Source organism: Bipolaris zeicola (assembly GCF_000523435.1).
Source record: "Bipolaris zeicola 26-R-13 unplaced genomic scaffold scaffold_67, whole genome shotgun sequence".
NCBI lineage: Eukaryota > Fungi > Ascomycota > Dothideomycetes > Pleosporales > Pleosporaceae > Bipolaris > Bipolaris zeicola.
This window is the reverse complement of record NW_006912116.1, coordinates 68,614-86,632: the sequence shown is the minus strand read 5'-3', so window position 1 is coordinate 86,632 and position 18,019 is coordinate 68,614. Positions and strand designations below refer to the sequence as shown.

Below are 18,019 nucleotides of genomic sequence, written 5' to 3'. Positions count from 1 at the left end.
CCTCCACTCCAACCATATCCACAACCATCAACCTCTTCAGCCTTACACACCTACCAACGAGGAAATTCCAACACACTTGAGAAAAAAATCAGCTGGTGCGCAAAATATAGCTTGCGCCTGCAAACAGACAAACTAATAAGCGACCCTATGGTTGAAATCGCCAGCCCTCCCTCCGAAATCGCTTCCCAAAGCGGCCCGTTTCTTATCATCTGCTAACCCTTTATCTCCGCTCCGCATCTCATCCAACCCCAAACCCCTTCTGATCCCTACACGCCGATCCCGCCTTGAACGGTGCAGCAGCCCCCCGAACCACTCACAGCAGGTGTGCCACGAGGGTAACATAAGCGGTATTGGTCAAAACCTGGGAAGGGTTACGTCGCGGCGAACATGTGGCTGCACAGGGATTGAGCTTAGCGGATACACCAGGGCAGGCGTGTTGATGTAACTCCACGGCAAGAAAGGTTGTATGACTGACTGACTAGCAAGTTGGATTGGATGATACAGATGGTGGTCCGATCGGTCGTACAAAAAGGTTGCTGCTTCCCAATGTCTTGATTCTTTTCTTTCACTCGTCGCGTCTCGTGGTGTTCTTCTTCCTTTTCCAGTTCATTTCCATCCCTACCTGTTGGACCCTCGTCTCGAGGACAACTTGAGCTCGCATCCTACAACCCCGCCATTTCAACCGCGCAGGTCGAGAAAACAACTATGTCTGAGAACCAGGATCCGGAGTTGGCCAAGGGCGATGGCCTTAAAGTTACTGCTTCGGCTTCATCGTCTAAACATCCGGTTCCTGTCGAAGGCACAACACAACACCTCCCCACCTACGAAAACGAAAAGGCTCTAACATGGAAATTCGATATCCGAGTTTTGCCCATGCTCGCAATTATGTACCTGTTTAATGCTCTTGATAAGGGGAACCTAGGAAACGCCAAAACAGATGGTATGGATAAAGACTTGCATTTCAAAGGGAATCAGTATAATATCATGCTGAGCATTTTTTACGTGCCATACGTAATTTTTGCACCCCCGGTCGGCATGCTAGGAAAGAAGTACGGCCCGCACCGTGTTCTGCCAATTATGATGTTTTCTTTTGGCAGTGCGACGTTGTTGGCTGCCAGTGTGCAGAATTGGAGTGGCATGATGGCGTTGCGATGGTTTTTGGGTAAGTCACGTGACATGTTAATTCACAAGTTCGAGCATATGAATGTTCATGAACTAACTGGATAAAAAGGAATGGCAGAAAGCGCCTTTTTCCCTCTGGTTATCTACTACCTAACCACATTCTACCGCCGTGGCGAACTCGCACGACGCCTTGCTATCTTCTACGCTGCCTCGAACATTGCGAATGCGTTCTCTGGACTCCTCGCTTTCGGCGTATTCCAGATTGAGTCGAAATTAGATTCCTGGAGGTATCTATTCATTATTGAGGGCTCGCTCACAGTTCTCTTTTCGTTCTTCGCGTACTGGTATCTCCCCAAGAACGCATACGAGGCCAAGTTTCTCAATGAAGCGGAGAAAGAATTGGCATACACCCGTATTCAGATTGACTCTTCGTCCGTCGTCAACCAAGAGTTTAGCCTGAAAGATGCACTCGGTATTTTCAAGGAACCGTCGACATATGGATTTCTCCTCATCGAAATCTGCCTTGGTGTACCCTTGCAATCGGTGTCGCTCTTCTTGCCACAGATTGTGGGCAGATTGGGCTACGACAAGATCAAGACGAATCTTTACACAGTCGCACCAAACGTCGTCGGTGCCTGTGTTCTCCTCATCCTGGCCTTTGCCTCGGACTATACGCGTCTTCGGTCACCTTTCATCGCCCTCGGCTTCCTCCTGACTTTCATCGGCTTCATCATCTATGCCACCATTGATGTCGAGCATTCGCTTACTGTCGCCTACTATGCCTGCTTCATGATGACGTGGGGAACATCTGCACCCTCGGTTCTGCTCTCCACATGGTACAACAACAACGTCGCAGACGAGAACAGACGTGTAACACTTACCTCTGTTGGTGTGCCGCTAGCAAATCTGATGGGTGTTGTTAGCTCGAACATCTTCAGACCTCAGGATGCGCCAGCGTACATTCCAGCTCTGGCTACGACGGCGGCGTTTGGAGCCACAGGCTGCTTGTGTGCCGCGCTGTTGGGCACGTACATGATGATTGATAACAAGAGGAGGAATGCTCGCCAGGGCGTCAATCTCACCGCCAGAGACGTATCGACAGAGAAATTGAGAGATGGACCAAAGAACCCCGAGTTCAGATGGTTCTTGTAAAATTTGCTTATGGGATTCAATGGGAAAAGTTTCAATTGTGAATTATTTAGACTGAACGTAGAATCTATTACGCAAAGACAGGTTGTTGTACATTTGGACAATACGGTGTAAAGAAGAGTGCTGTATGTCGAACAAGAAACCCTGTACATGGAGAGCTTGAGCCAGGGGACGGAAATGCTCCTGAAGCCACCGTGCCTGACATGGTCACGCGTCCCCCGGTTCCCCGAATAAGCACGAGACAAGTGCGGAGGCTAGCGCACCATTGTGTCTGCCTTGCCGCCAACTTGGCTCAGCAAGTACGGGATTGGAAACGTGGAATGGTTGAACATGATTAGACTATATGATATACAGCTACAAGAACATGGGTGATCGTTGATGAATCGACCATACATGCAGCAGCTGTAAGTAAGCATCAGTCCTGGAGGGATCGCCGGGCTCAGCGTTAGCGCCATCTCTTATCGCCGAGGCTGGTGCGGCGGCTCCTACATCATTCGTCGCGCAACCTCACGCGCCTCACTTGCGGCCCCGAACCATCACGGGTCCCAGCTTGGAGCTTAAAGCTGCCTAGTACCCTGTTGTCGCCTAGACTATCTATACTCACTCCTCTATCCATCCTTCTTCCTCCATCACTCCTGCGCTCCGCGCTCTTCTGTCCTTGTAAGCAACGACTGATTACGTTGCATCCGATACGCATCCGATTACTCCACGAGCGTTCGTGAGCTCTGGGAGCTCCAACCCATCTTCATCATGGCGGTCAAAGCAGCGGTGCCATTTCTCGTGGCGATGATGCTGTTGACAGGTGTATGCAATACACTGTTGACAAAGTATCAAGTATGACGACCCCCCTTGCCATGAGTCAATGAGCTGGAATGCTGACACCTATGACTAGGACATGCAATGCGTCAAGAACTGCGACTCGCCTTCACCGAAATACAAGGAACACTTTGAGCAGCCTGTTCTCCAGACGCTGCAGATGTTTATTGGAGAGATGGGCTGCTGGCTTGTCATCGGCGCGTTCACTCTCTACCAGCGATACGCGACTGCGAAGGCAGGCTACGAACCCGTTCCTGGCTCGGCTACCCCGGCTTCAGATGATGTTAGCGAGACAACTCCTATTGTGAACCCGTTGAAGCCTGCGCATCCCGACGATGAGGGTAGGATCCCGCTGCAAGGAAAGAGCATCTTCCTGTTGGCGCTTCCGGCGTGCTGCGACATTGCTGGAACCACCCTAATGAACGTTGGACTGTTGTTTGTCGCAGCCAGTATTTACCAGATGACCAGAGGCGCGCTCGTGCTCTTCGTTGGTCTGTTCAGTGTATGGTTCCTCAAGCGTCATCTCGGACTGTACAAGTGGTTCTCGCTCTTCGTAGTTGTGACGGGTGTTGCAATCGTCGGACTCGCTGGTGCCATCACCAGGGATGACAAAGCGACGCCTGGCCATAAGTCGATTCATGATTCTGTTGCTGGATCAGAGGTTAAGACGGCTGCTTCTCAAGCTGCCATGACTGTTATTGGTGTGCTGCTTATTGCTGGCGCTCAGATCTTCACTGCCACCCAGTTTGTGCTCGAGGAGAGAATCATGGAGAAGTACTCCATGGAGCCCATCAAGGTTGTTGGCTGGGAAGGTGTCTTTGGGTTTCTTGTCACATTCGTTGGCATGATCGTTTTGCACTTGACCATTGGAACTGGATACTTCAACGCCAGGGAGGGCCTGTACCAGATGTTCCACTACCGCGCCATCGCCGTATCCTCGGTACTGATCATGATCAGCATTGGGTATGTATATTTTGTCTCTGGTGCGATATCCACTAACTTTGTGCAGTGGCTTCAACTTCTTCGGTCTCTCTGTTACCCGCACCGTCTCTGCTACTTCGCGCTCGACGATTGATACTTGCCGCACGCTCTTCATCTGGATCGTGTCGCTAGGACTTGGCTGGGAGACATTCAAGTGGCTGCAGGTTCTCGGTTTCGCTCTGTTGGTGTACGGAACCTTTTTGTTCAACGACTTGATCCGCCCACCGCTAAAGGCGTGTGTGGAGAGGCACCACGAGCCCCTGCTACCTGAGGAGCCGATCGAGCACCACTAGTTTGGGCGATGCAAAGTAGACTGGTAAAGACGCATTGTGCATGTGGGACTTGGAGGGTGGCATTTTCCGGGCGCACTATCAGGAATTACAGAATGTCTTTGTTTTAGCACTAGTTAACTATATTAAACGTATCATATCATTAGCCACAAAGTTGCAACCAGTTTACTGCTCTGCTTGTCTGCATGTGGCAGGGCAGACCGTGGCTATCTTATCAGGTCTGTGGCTGGTGACATATGTGGTCCGAGCGTTGCTTAGCGCGCACTCACCTCGCTAAGGACGTCGATTTCGTATGTGAGTATCTCGACTTCGATAACAACGGCTCGACTTTTCTGAACACCCACGCCCGGAGTTCAGTTACGCCCATCGACAGTTCGACAAAATGGCCACCACTCAAACCGCAATGTGAGTATTCCCGCTCGCCACCGCGGCAGCCGAGCGCGCAATTAGGAATGGCTACTGACGGCATGCAGCTCCAAGAGGAGAAAGTTCGTTGCTGGTACGATATACCCTTTTCACAGTCAGGGGATGGAGAAGAAAGAGTTTGGAGAGAATCAGAGGCACAGCTACGTTGAGTCCTCGCTACCAGGACTGTAGTGTGTCTGATACGAAATGGTCGAAATAGTGCGCACACAGAAATAGTTGGCTAACTCAACACCCACAGACGGTGTTTTCTACGCCGAGCTGAACGAGTTCTTCCAGCGCGAGCTGGCCGAGGAGGGCTACTCCGGCGTCGAGGTCCGCGTCACTCCCACTGTTACCGACATCATCATCCGCGCCACACACACCCAGGAGGTTCTTGGAGAGCAGGGTCGCCGCATCCGTGAGCTCACCTCGCTCATCCAGAAGCGCTTCAAGTTCCCAGAGAACTCCGTCTCCCTCTACGCCGCCAAGGTCCAGAACCGTGGTCTCTCCGCTGTCGCCCAGTGCGAGTCCCTCCGATACAAGCTTCTCAATGGTCTTGCCGTCCGAAGGGCCTGCTACGGTGTGCTGAGGTTCATCATGGAGTCTGGCGCCAAGGGTTGCGAGGTCGTCGTCTCCGGAAAGCTCAGGGCCGCCCGTGCCAAGAGCATGAAGTTCACTGTATGCATCCTTGTTGTCGTATTTTTAGGACTGGCATGCTAATAAGCGCAGGACGGATTCATGATCCACTCCGGTCAGCCCGCTAAGGACTTCATTGACCACGCCACCCGCCACGTCCTCCTCCGCCAGGGTGTGCTCGGTATCAAGGTCAAGATTATGCGCGGCTCCGACCCCGAGGGCAAGGCCGGCCCATCCAAGTCTCTTCCCGACGCCGTTACCATCATCGAGCCCAAGGAGGAGCAGCCCGTTGTCCAGCCCATGTCGCAAGACTACGGCGCCAAGGCCATTGCCGCTCAACAGGCAGCGGAACAGGCCAGGCAGGCTGAGCAGGGCGAGGGCGAGGCCCAGCCAGCTGGTGAGGGTTACTCTGGTGAGCAGTAGGTTTGAACTTTACTGCGGGCGCAATGAGGTTACGAAAAAGGCATTTAGCGAAAGGTTATGATGCCGTTACGAACCCTGACATAAATTCCTTTGCACTTTCGGAACGGGCTGGGCTGTTTTTGGTAGGGAGGGAATAAGGAGTCTCTACTGCTTCACTGCTATGTACTCAATGAAACCACCCAAATATCAAAGATGGCTTTGACCAACTGAAGGCATTTCGTCGCATCGCATTTGTTTGTTCTTTTACATTTCTTTATGGGTTGTCGATTCGGAAAAGTTATAGTTGATGGTATTTCCTAGTCATGTTCTCTTTACCCATGTGTCGCGTCTCATGCGTTGCCCCATCGGGACATGATCCCGGGTCTTGAGTTCGGAGTTACTACCCCTCTTCCCACGATACCTAGCATGTCATCTGTTTCGAAACACTGCAGGTCTATACAGTGGGTCTTGTGACACTAGGTTTAATTGGCGGAAGTAATGTTCACGACACTTTATTTTCGGGTCTTTGCGACATTCTAGAGCGTGATGTGATCAAAATAAGGCAGGCGGATCACCAGTGTCAGCCGTTTGTCCCGTTAGCTATGTATTACAGGAGCTCAAGAAGTGGATGTCCAAGCATTGGAATATATATATTGAGCATTATCCTGTGCGCGTAAGAGTTTGTTCTAACCCAAACCCTTCACACACACACTCTCTCTCTCGCACTCTTGACGCGAACCGCCCACGATGCGTCTCACGCGCCTGATCTCGACGCTGCTCTGCGCCAGCAACACGGTCCTCGCAGCGCTCCCCTACAAAGGCGTAGACTGGTCCTCTCTCCTCGTCGAAGAAGCCGCCGGCAAAAAATACAAAAACTCAGCCGGCACCGTGCAACCCCTCGAAACCATCCTCAAGTCCTCGGGCGTAAACACCGTCCGCCAGCGTCTCTGGGTGAATCCCTCGGGCGGCACCTACAACCTCGACTACAACCTCAAACTCGGCAAGCGCGCCCAGGCCGCAGGCCTCGGCATCTTCCTCGACCTCCACTACAGCGACTCCTGGGCCGACCCGGGCAAACAAGTCACACCCGCCGCATGGCAGAGTCTCAACCGCGAAGCCCTCATCAAGCAAGTCTACGACTACACAAAAAACGTGCTCGATACCTTCCAACGCAACGGTATCCCCTTGAAACTCGTCTCCATCGGCAACGAAATCACGCCCGGTCTCCTCTTCCCCATTGGCAAATTATCAGGTAGTTCCCAGGGTCCCGCCGCCAATGTCGCTGCTATACTTAAATCAGCGAGCCGTGCGATCAAGGAGTCGAGTATGAGTCCCAAGCCTAAAATCATGATTCATCTTGATAACGGCTGGAATTGGGAGACGCAGAAGTGGTGGTATGATCTTGTGCTTGGATCTGGTGGCGGGCTTTCGCTCTCCGATTTCGATGTACAGGGCGTGTCGTATTATCCGTTTTATAATGCGGCGGCTACGCTGGCGGCGGTGGGGTCGTCGTTGAGTAATATGGCGAGCAAGTATGGCAAGGAGGTTATGGTTGTTGAGGTATGTTGTGTTGCTCTTTCTACGTTGACACCTTTTGTGGGGGGTTTTCCTTTTTAACTTGGGTTGCTAACTTGAGGCGTTTTAGACTAACTGGCCGTCTTGGTGCCCCAATCCAAAGTATGCGTTTCCTTCGGATACTAAGTCTATTCCCATCTCGGTGGATGGGCAGACGACCTGGATGAAGGAGGTCGCCAAGCGCGTGGCTGGTGCTTCGGGCGGAAAGGGTACGGGTCTTTTCTACTGGGAGCCTGCGTGGATTGACAACGCGGGCCTGGGTAGCAGCTGTGGATGGAATTTGATGTTTGGTGATGACGGCAAGGTCATGAACAGTTTGGCCGTATTTGGACAAATCTAGATTCTTGGACTGGAGGCGAGAAGTGGGAAAGAGGAAGAGACGAGAAAAAGGATTCAGTGTACATATTTACTACAAGCGACGTACATACATACCACCAGCGGAACAAGACGAATTGCACCGCTTTACTGGTCAAAGTTCTTGACTGCAGGCATCATGCCCAAACCTTTGCCTTCCTGCTGCTTTTGGCCTTCGCCTTCAATCACACCGCCTGCCTTCCTTTCATTGACATGCTTCCTGAGTAGACTAAGAATCTCACTGCCCTTCCACCTGGTGGGAACAGGTCTGTACGCAGGCTTGAAAGTGCCCACAGTCTGCGCCCATTCGCCCTCTCCAGGATCCCTCTTGCGCTCGTCCTTTTCTGGCAACTTGGTCTGCGTTGCCGCATCCAAGCCTTGTGCGTTGGAGGTAGACAAGGTCGAACCGCCCCCCTCGGCTGTTTCGTGCGATGTGGGAGTGGGTTCTTGCGTTGCCCAGTAGTAAATGTCCCAATCGTTTTCGTCCAGGAAAGTGTCGTATTGCTGCATGAGAGAGGGAGACATGGTGGCGAGATGAGCATCGGCGAAGGTGCTGAGCAGGAGGTCACTCTCTAGTGTTCCCCTTTTGCGGCTCTGGTCTACTTGACGTTAGCCGACATTTCCAATAATGCATCGTGGTGCCTTGAACATGAGCAAGCATCATGTGAAGCACGAGCCGGGGAATCGTAGGAACCGACATAATAATCTTGCACGCATCGTGTTTGCGTCCTCGCCTGTCCGCTTCAGCGGCTCAACCTTGAATTTGGCGCCTTCCATCTCGCCGACACCCAGCTCGCTGTTGGTTCCACTCACATCTTGAGCCTTGCTACTCTGTGTGCCACCAGTCATGCGCTCAGTGTTTTCGGGTGAAGAGTCCTTTGGCGCAAACTTGTCGTCCACCTGATTGATCAACTCTGGTGGGGCAGAGTCCTTGCCAACAGAGGGCATCTTGTTGGCAATGGTCGAGGTGGAGTTGGTCAAATGCGGGTTCAGAGGCTTCTCAATCTGGTACTTGCGGTAGGTTTCCGAGGTGTCGTTTGTGCGCTTGTTGAGCGCATCAAACTCGCCATTGCGGAGTGGAGCGATGCTGAAAGTGCGACATTGAGTGCGCTGGAGCGAGAGAAGAGCTCGCGACGAGCGGGTGACAATCCTAGAAGACGCCATTGTAATGTGTATCGAAAGAGTACGTTGAGAAGCGTCAATTGCACTTTACAGTAGAGAGATAGTGAGGTGGGTTACCGAGGACGATGGAAAACGTCACTGGTCCGAGCTCTTGGATTACTAACGCGAATATGATCCCTGCTGATCGGTTTAGAGAGTCTATTACTCTTACACATCGCCCAATAGCACGTCTTCATCAGAATTCGGCATTTATTCTGATGATTTTGTTAACGACACTCTATGCGATTGATATTCAGGCTGTTTCTACTCGAAACCATGTTCCCCGAAATTAAGTGTAAATCTTCGCGAAACTCAGATGCATGACAAAATTCATCGGCACATGAAAACTAGCGGCGCTCTATTTGTCTGCATACATTGTACATTGTGCACTGTGAATTGCTTTACGTAGGGCGACACAATCTGCGCCAGCACCTCGAATTCGCCAAAGACAACCTACAAGAAACATGTGCGGGTACAAACATGCTATGCATGCGGTTCACAGGTTTGAACGCGTGCCCGTTTTAGCTGATGCATAGTAACGACGCTTTTGCCTGATCAGCGGCAATATCACCGAGTTATCCTCGAAAGCACATCAATGAAGTGGCAATATCCGCTGTAAACTCAATACCGCGAAGTTCAATGGTCTCTAATATATCGCTGAACGTGCATATCAACAAACTCAACCCAAATCCAACCAGTCGGATCAAGCCACCGCAACTTAAATTTAATCGGCGATCCAGTGCACGCACACATGTGAACATAAGATGCAACTCCAAGTTCTAGACCCCCAGCACCAGGAGTGCTATTGCGAGCAACTTCATGCATCGCCCCCTACCCCTCAGTGTTCCAGACCCAGCTGAGCTCAGCTGTTGCCGCTGCTAGTGCAGCCACAACCTCGTCACGGGACATGGTGTATGCATGTGTGCACAAGATCAGGAGTCGATACACTGGTCGAATTTCCCAGTTCAGGCTCCTGATTTGCTTATGGGCCGAAAAAGTGGCTTTTTCCGGCTAGATGCCGCGGACATGGTGGTCGTTACCAAACACCCACCCACACCTCTGTGCACGCGAAACGCGCCCTCTCTAAGCGAGGTCACTATCTAGAGACAGCTGCGGTTGAAACCCTATTGACTCTGTCGCTTCGACGGAATTTGCCATCAACATCTTGTATGAAGTTGATGATTTCAGTGTTGTGCGCATTAGGTGACTGAACAAGGAGGGGGGAGTAAAGAGCGGTGGTAAACATGAGTCAAGGGGATGATCATGTGAAAAACGGCGGTGATAGACTTTGACCATACTGCCGGTGCATAGGTGCCCAAGGGGATGGAGACGAGTCCGCCATCGGTCTCCGCGGACGAACCCCTCAGCCACGTAACCGACACTATGGTATGACTCTCCGATCAACGTGAGAAAGCCACCAGTCGGTTATTTTGTTATCCTTGACAAAGACTTCCTTCTTTTACACATCAACGGCCTCGAGGCTTAGAGTTCCTCGGGGACGTCGTCACGAGCTGAGGAGCTGCAGGTCCTGCCGACCTACCAGTCCTTTTTCAAGAGAAAAGAAATGAAAAACAAAGACGGGGAAAGTCGCAACACTTCTGGTCGCAACAATTTCGGCTATGCCATTATGCACGTTCGAGAACGGCTACTTTGTTTTGCCGGTTACCATCCCGATGACTGCGAATGCGAACATGGCATGATGTTTGAGCGTTTGAGCGTTTTGTTGACAACAAAAGCATCTCGGCATATCCGAGTATCCATAATTGCTTCCTGCTCGGTTGGAAGCGCTGCCTAGTGCACGGGTACCTTGCATTCGTCTGCTGAGTAACGATATCGTATGATGATGTGTCCAGGTACTGGTAGATTAGTGCGTATCATGATTGTGGGAAAAGCCAGGGAGTGTTTTGGATGTCTTTTGGGGAGTGGTCGGGCGTAATGGGGAGATGATGGATTCGGCAATTTCTTGGGAGTAGAGTGATGAATGCAAGGCGTATTGCACAGGGCTGCTGTTGATAGATGGAATCAACCACGGGAATATAGAAAAACGGTGTCACTCAGAAACTTCAGTAGCGCATCTCAAGACTATGTTTTTCAGTGAATGGACGATCAGTAGCCATGCGAAGATGCTTTGAGAGAATGCATGGAACTCGAGAATCACGGTGTTTTACATGCCATGGGATTCCTGGAGTCTGGTCCCCTAAAACCCTCGTAAACGTGGATGTAAACGACCCTGGGACCAGCGAGCGGGTCAGACCGCCGCTGGAAATGACATCGAGCAAGTTTCCTAAAAAGAAATTATGTAATGACGTGAAGATATGAGAAAACCTGGCTTGGTTACCGTTAGGGTGGGGGCTATTTGCAATGCAGTGTACTTCTCGTGACCTGGTATAGACACAGATACCAGCGGTCATCGAGTATTACTTTTATGACCCAACTATTCGTTGAGGCTTTCTTTTCGATAAATACTGCTTGAAGAGTCGTTCGCAATATCAAGATCACTGTTGTTGTTTGCAGTTCATGTTGGCTTTTCTCACTAACCATAAATGCTTTAGTGCGCCTGAACTGAGGAACGACTCGTCATCCATTCCCTCAGACCTCCTCTAACGCCTCATCACACTACGAGTCTACCCACACCCACGAAGAAAACCCTGTTTCTTGTAATCTAAAAGTTGGTGCTGAGAGTTTTGAGATGGAGTTCTCACACCATGGCTTCGATATTTGCGTCCGCTGACGTCAAACACTGTCTCAATTTCCTTAGGCCTACCAGTCTGTAACTGGCCTTCGTCAGTGACAGACTGATCTGGTAGTCGATCTCATGCAACTCTCATAACATCATCATTGTTCAGACTCCAATTCTGGAGAGATACGCTAACATAGCCCAAGAACCATATATCGAGTGGCAAGACATATGCTCTATACAGGAACCCAGTCTGCGATACTGAGGCTGCTACAACTGGTGGTTTTAACAGAACGGCACCGGAATACGATATTGAAGCCATTCTTTCTATCCAAGCAGGTTGAAAGAATCGCCGCCATATACTCTGTTCTCGAGTAGAAGATTCTCCCCAGGAAAATTAGATTTTACTGGGAATGCATGTGTGGCCAAAGCATTCATTGGCTCGTCTGAGAGACCCGAACAATGGGTCTGCGGTATCTTCCGTATTTTCTAAGTATGTTTATGTGGCTGACCTTGACAGACAACCATGAGTCATTTGCCCCTGAGGTCCCGCCTCAACTCGTTACTGTACATTTGCCGCGGTTGCCGCGCGCTGTTGCCACAACGAATTGCTTACAGCAAAACCTCCCTACTCAGCTTTTTCCACTAGGTAGTTGTGGCTGATTGCGACATGAGCGAACTACGGTTTCACCATGCTGCTGGGACGCGAAAGGCCCCGGCTTTGGCGCCTTGCTCGCGTAGGTATCGCGTTTTTCTGAGGCCGAACTGGCATATGTCTTTCGGTAAGCTTAGCCACCATTCCATCTCTATTAAGTTAGCCACTCTATTATTGCTCGTCACATGTATTCCCCGGATGAATTCATGGCGCTACGTGAGCGTCGTTCTGCACTGATTACCAATCGACAACATACTACACCAACATTTTGGAAGGCCTGATCCCAAAGAACCGCTTCTACCCCTCACGATAGCCATGATAGAAACTGGTGACTCAGGATAGCTATAACCGACCAGCTAGTATTCCGACTTCGGTGACATGTAAGGCCGTTTGAGGCTATTGAGGCCATCTAATATTTGACACAATCCCCATAAACAGGTTGCCCCACTCCCGATGCCGTGTGCTCGATTGCGGCATTTTCTTGCCGATTGCTGGGAATACACAGTGTAGCGCGTGGCAGACTCAGGCCATGACAGTGGCGCTTATTACCGGCTGGTGTGGCTTGTCAAAGTCAAGCGGTAACAGTCAGCCGATAGGAAAATGAGTGCCGCCAAGCTGGGTACTCAAGTAGAGAGGAGTCTACTAGGAGACAAATACAAGTATCCACAAACCTTATTATAAAAAGGGACTGTTGTTGGGGCTGCCGTCCTCCCCAGGGGCTAACAAGTACTCGGTAATGCGGATCAGTGTTGATGCCCCAGCGTCAGATTCATAATGCCATTCGAATGCAACAAAACATTAAACCGATCTACCTAGGCCGCTTCGAGTATGAAAAGACGAAAACATCAGAGAGGACCAATGGCTCACAAGGCTGACTCTCGGAACAAGCTGTCTATAGATTAGGCTCGGCATACGAATCAACTGGAGTAATTCTGCTACGGACTCCATAATCTAGCTAAATTACCCTCCTGAGACACTCCTGAATTCATGAGGATATGCAGGGGCTTGGGTTACCTCTCCATGTAAGTTTCGCTATAGTACCAGTTGGACTTACTGAAAATCTCGCAATTTCTATCAAGATCGAATATTATCGTCCAATCACAGTTAAACGCGCGCGCCAAGACGAAGATAGTTTCTTTGAAGAGTGTACACGTAGTTTGGACGGCCCGGAAGTGTGAACCTTGGTACGGTCGAGTTGGCCGCGACACGAACTCTGTGTGTTGGCTGCCTAAGTCAACAGGGCACGTGAATTAGCTGGATAGCCCCACTTTTGGCGGTACAATCGATCGGGCGAAACAGGTGTATTTTGGTGCTGAAATAGAGTAAATTGCTGCTAATTTAACGGCCTGTGGTTCTGTTCGGCCCACATAAGATGACTAACCAACTGGCTCAGTACGCAGTGGCTAAGACGATTGGCCCCGATCATTATGAAGATAACACGGCATAATCACTCGCACCGAGGATAATACTACGGCATAGGCACCTGACAGTACTATCCGCATGTTCCTGGCGCTACCTAAGGCTTCCAACACTGGGACACCATAGGCTCACGAGTGCCAGCACGGGCCGCGGAAGACGGGACTCTGCAGCACAGAAGCGAGGCAGGAGTTATGTTCTTGTCTCAATGCTACACGCTGTCCCGGGTCAGATCTGTGATGAACTCGGCAAGGAGCAGACCACTTGACTCAAGCGGTGTAAGAACACTGCGAGCCACAGCCATGGGGCAACCGTCATCGCAAGCCCGCGCTGTCACAACCCCACACCTGTCAGCTCATTCCAAGTTAAGATCAGCCCTCGGAGAGCCCGAAAAGTACCCCACAGCTATGACCTATCGTGCCTCGAAACAAAAGCCAGGCGGGTAGGGGTAAGCGACACCCGCATGGCCTATGCACGTGGATGCTGCCAGTATGAGCCAGGTTTAATGGGCACGTCAGCCGTAGGAAATCCAGATCCGCGGTTGATGGTCCCTTTCAAGTGGCCGCGGTAAGACAGGTTATTGGCGACAGAACCGTTGGACCGCAAAGCTAGCCTTTTTCGTCTGTCGAGAGACTTTGGTACACTGTTAACTCGAAGGACACACTAGGGGTATCATCATATTCATTTCAGCCTGATTGTGTACAAGGAGCTTGGGAGCTATGCATATGCACGCTATTACTCTGTATCTTGTTCCCAATCCCACACTGTCTTACGGTTAGAGTGGTTTACAGCCGCTTGAGGCAAGGCTAATATGCGAAAAGGTTGTTGAATTAGCGCACGCTTGCCTGCTTCCTCGAATGCACTCTCGCTAACCTACTGTGCACACCGTGAACGTACATCAGGATCATCGATCGGCACCGGGATTATACTCGCTTAGCATACTTACCGTGGAGGGAGATCGACACAAGCGGCTTAAGCGATGAGGGGATCTTGGGACTCGCCATCATGATGGTGCAATCATCATGGCATGACACGCAGGGACCGTCGGTGTGGCAGCGGTGCAGCTTCTCAGCAACGATGGTAAGCTGAGGTGATGCGATGCATTAGCTTCACGAGTGATATGACACTCGTTGGAAACGCGAGGCACTGTGGCTAAGGGTTTGAGGCGCGGACGTTTGGGGCGTAGCGAGTGGGTGTGGCCAGCACGTTGGGCAAAGAAATGTTCGTGGCAGGGAACTTCAGGCACCATTGCCTTAGAAACGATGACGCTAAATGGCCTGATGCTCAGGTGATGCTGATGGTAAACTACATCGAAGACCTTCTGCGATAAGTTGACCATACCTTTGGCCTACAGTCTTTGTGACACACTGGACGAAGACGGTCTGGCTGAGTAAGAGACGATTCCTTTCATCGTCTTACAACCGTTCAACAAAGTCACCTATCCGCCCTCGATTATTGCCACTATCAGACTGGCTGCTCGCCCCACTGCCCCAGATACCGGATCCAGACTGTTCACGAATCCCAATTTAGTCTCGCTTGGGAGGGAGGAAACGCCTATCTTTTTTGGCGAGAGCAGCGGAAGCTGCCTGCCTGTTCCCCCCTTCGCCCCCACTCTTCCCCCCCCCTTCAACAGCCTGCCAGCCTACCAGCCTGGGGAGAGAGACAATATGTTTTTGCTTTTTCCCTTTGTTGGCAGCAATCGGGACCGCGCTAACAAGGCAAGGTGGGGACATTGACGTGCTTGGCTCCACTCACATCTCCCCTGTCTAGTGGTAGCGCAAAAAGGAATGAGAACCACGCGAAAGAGGCTTAGGTGTCGATCATACGGCTAGCAGACCACACCCGGGGGTGGTTGCTGTGGATCCTGGATTCCCTAGTGTACCTTGCAGTTGCCAGAAGCCGTATCTTTTCTTCTTTTTCGCTGGGTATGGGTGTTTCCTTTTACGCGTGTTCGTTTGGGTGGAGGGCTTACCCTGAGTTACGTGCAGGTGGTGCGGTACCTTTGTCGCGAAAGATTATTTTCAGGGGCCGGGGGGTGTGGGTGCGGGTGAAGGGGGGTAGGGTCCTTTCAGGCTGACGATCAATTTTTTTATATAGGAGTGTGAATTCCCGCGGAACTGAACATCATCACAGCTACAAGTACAACTACAGCCACAACTTCAAAAGCCTACCTTTCTCTACACTCGACTCGACACAACCTTCACACAAACACATCCCACATACCTACCAACTCTTTTGTACAATACAATAGAGTCATACTTCAACAACACCAACAACAACTACAATCAATCCCATCTCATCTACACTTGAGATCACCAAGCACTACCACTACTCCCCGTAGTACCTTCCAACCAACAACCAACAACCACAACCATATCACCAACCACCAACCCTCCACCTTCCAAAATGGCTCCCCGACCATGGACTGTCCTCCCTCCCTGCCCAGGCCCCCCACCAACCCGACCCCTCCCACCAATCCCCACTCAATAAACGAACCAATCCAACTATGCGCATTGAAACAACAACCGCGCCCGGGGAGGGGGAAGGTCAAACGATACAAGTCAAAAGGCCAAACCAGATGAACACAAAGGGGACTTTAAACTCTAAACTTTCAACAACAACAACAACAACAACGATGATGAGATGATCTTTCTCTTTTGTTTTTTTGAAATTATTTTTGCGAATATACCAGTAGCTGCTATGCTACAACTACGCGCTTTTGTTAGGGTTTAATTCGATTCTTGGGGGTTTGAGGAAACCACGAGGGAGGAAAGTGGGAGAGACTTAATTATCATTCTTAATCTAGGGACTTTTGTTCTTCAAAGTCCAACCTTTTATTGTGAGAGAGAGAGAGAGTACGAAGGATTGGAGAGTTTTTTTTCGAAGGGAAGAGAGAGTGGTGCAGATGAATTGTTTTGGTTTTTTTTTCTCTTAATTTTGATACGAGTTCAATCAACTATCAATCTTGTTCAAACATTCATACTTCTTCTACCCTTTGGATTTGTGAAAAGTGAGGCTAATGACCTTGGTAACACAAATAGTACAATTGTAATAATAAGCATATGTACATTATATGCATGGTGACAGAAGAAATGTGCAGTGCAAAAAAAGGGGTCTTGTTCATGCATCGTCAGGGATGGTACCCGTTACACCATCTTTCATCCCACCCACTTCGTGTTCGCCAACTTAGCACAAGGATGACATACCCTTCTTCAAGCGAACTCGCTACTTGCCACCGGCAAACACAAGGCCATTGTCATGCCTGACCTTGTGCATGATGGCTAGCGTGTCCCTTGAGTGCTTCTCCAATCGGCTCAATTCCACATGGTCCTTTTCTTCGATACACCTTGCGAATTCCCTCGCTTCTTCAATCAGATTGAGCTTTTCGGGCGTCTTGACACCAGGGATATCCTCTCTTGTCTTCTTCTTCGGATCCCACAGGATAACCTTGTTGATGTCGGTGATAGTCGGTACAATAAGTGTACCCTTTTCTCCGTAAATCTCAGATGGCGCGTCAGAGTTGTAAATCTTGGAGTGGCAGAGATGTACGGTAAAGTTGGGGTACGTCAGGATCAGACGGCCGGCGCCATCCGCTCCCGTAGCAATCTTGACAGGCCAGTACTGCGAGTCGAGGGGGGCACCGAAGAGATCAACGGCGGCGGCGACGCAGTATACGCCAAGGTCGACTAATGCACCACCGCCCATCTCGAGGTTGAAGATGTTGGGAACCTCGCCCTGCAGAACCTTTTCGTACCGGCTGCTGTACTGGGCAAAATTGATTGAGGCGCCATACAGCGGGCCTATGTCGGCAATCTTTTGCTTCAGTAGCTTGAAATTTGCTTCTTGAATGTGGCGGAACGCCTCGACAAGGATGACGTTGTTTTCTTTTGCAAGCGAAAAGAGATGGTCGAGTTCGGAAACAGTGCTGCAGCTTGGCTTCTCTAGGATGACATTCTTTCCCGAGGTAAGGAACAGCTTGGCTTGCTCGTAGTGCAAAATGTTGGGGCTGGCAATGTAGATGGTGTCGATCTTGTCACCGCTGGCAAGGGCATTGAGGTCCGTGTAGCAGGTCATGTTGTTGACGGTATATTTAGATGCAAACTCCTTTGCAGTCTCTTCTTTTCGTGAGTAGACGGCTGTGAGGCTGTATTTGCCAGTTGCGTGGGCGGCCTCGACAAATGAGTGGGTGATCCAGTTTGTTCCAATGATTCCAAGGTTGATCATTTTGGCGGCTGTGATGTGAGTGTAGATGTAGCAGAGTAACAATGAGCCCGGACGAGAAAAATATATAGGCGGCTTCAGTGATATGTCAGCACGCAAGACTTTTCTGTTGGGTGGGTTGGTGTTTGAGGGGCAGTCGTGTCCGAGTGACCCCACTAG

The 18,019-nt window shown here is 50.6% G+C and overlaps 6 protein-coding genes across 6 annotated transcripts; 4 read left to right on the top strand and 2 right to left on the bottom strand.

Annotated features, from left to right (window-relative positions):
* Positions 1–705: 705 nt before the first annotated feature.
* On the top strand, positions 706–4,361 carry COCCADRAFT_36491 (uncharacterized protein; the record flags this gene model as incomplete). Its single annotated transcript, XM_007713785.1, has 5 exons — positions 706–1,162; positions 1,232–2,270; positions 2,985–3,105; positions 3,164–4,050; positions 4,097–4,361. 5 exons carry the CDS (start codon positions 706–708, stop codon positions 4,359–4,361), a joined length of 2,769 nt encoding a protein of 922 aa, XP_007711975.1.
* A 379-nt stretch (positions 4,362–4,740) lies between these two features.
* Positions 4,741–5,822, top strand: COCCADRAFT_36490 (uncharacterized protein; the record flags this gene model as incomplete). The annotated part of the gene is made up of 4 exons (XM_007713784.1): positions 4,741–4,763; positions 4,832–4,857; positions 5,023–5,441; positions 5,493–5,822. 4 exons carry the CDS (start codon positions 4,741–4,743, stop codon positions 5,820–5,822), a joined length of 798 nt encoding a protein of 265 aa, XP_007711974.1.
* Positions 5,823–6,548: 726 nt separating this feature from the next.
* On the top strand, positions 6,549–7,716 carry COCCADRAFT_95297 (glycoside hydrolase family 53 protein; the record flags this gene model as incomplete). The annotated part of the gene is made up of 2 exons (XM_007713783.1): positions 6,549–7,361; positions 7,447–7,716. The coding sequence occupies 2 exons, from the start codon at positions 6,549–6,551 to the stop codon at positions 7,714–7,716; spliced, it is 1,083 nt and encodes a 360-aa protein (XP_007711973.1).
* A 122-nt stretch (positions 7,717–7,838) lies between these two features.
* On the bottom strand, positions 7,839–8,894 carry COCCADRAFT_36488 (uncharacterized protein; the record flags this gene model as incomplete). Its single annotated transcript, XM_007713782.1, has 2 exons — positions 7,839–8,329; positions 8,444–8,894. The coding sequence occupies 2 exons, from the start codon at positions 8,892–8,894 to the stop codon at positions 7,839–7,841; spliced, it is 942 nt and encodes a 313-aa protein (XP_007711972.1).
* Positions 8,895–15,566: 6,672 nt separating this feature from the next.
* On the top strand, positions 15,567–15,716 carry COCCADRAFT_95291 (uncharacterized protein; the record flags this gene model as incomplete). Its single annotated transcript, XM_007713781.1, has 1 exon — positions 15,567–15,716. The coding sequence occupies one exon, from the start codon at positions 15,567–15,569 to the stop codon at positions 15,714–15,716; it is 150 nt and encodes a 49-aa protein (XP_007711971.1).
* A 1,148-nt stretch (positions 15,717–16,864) lies between these two features.
* On the bottom strand, positions 16,865–17,863 carry COCCADRAFT_95349 (uncharacterized protein; the record flags this gene model as incomplete). The annotated part of the gene is made up of 1 exon (XM_007713780.1): positions 16,865–17,863. The coding sequence occupies one exon, from the start codon at positions 17,861–17,863 to the stop codon at positions 16,865–16,867; it is 999 nt and encodes a 332-aa protein (XP_007711970.1).
* Positions 17,864–18,019: the final 156 nt, after the last annotated feature.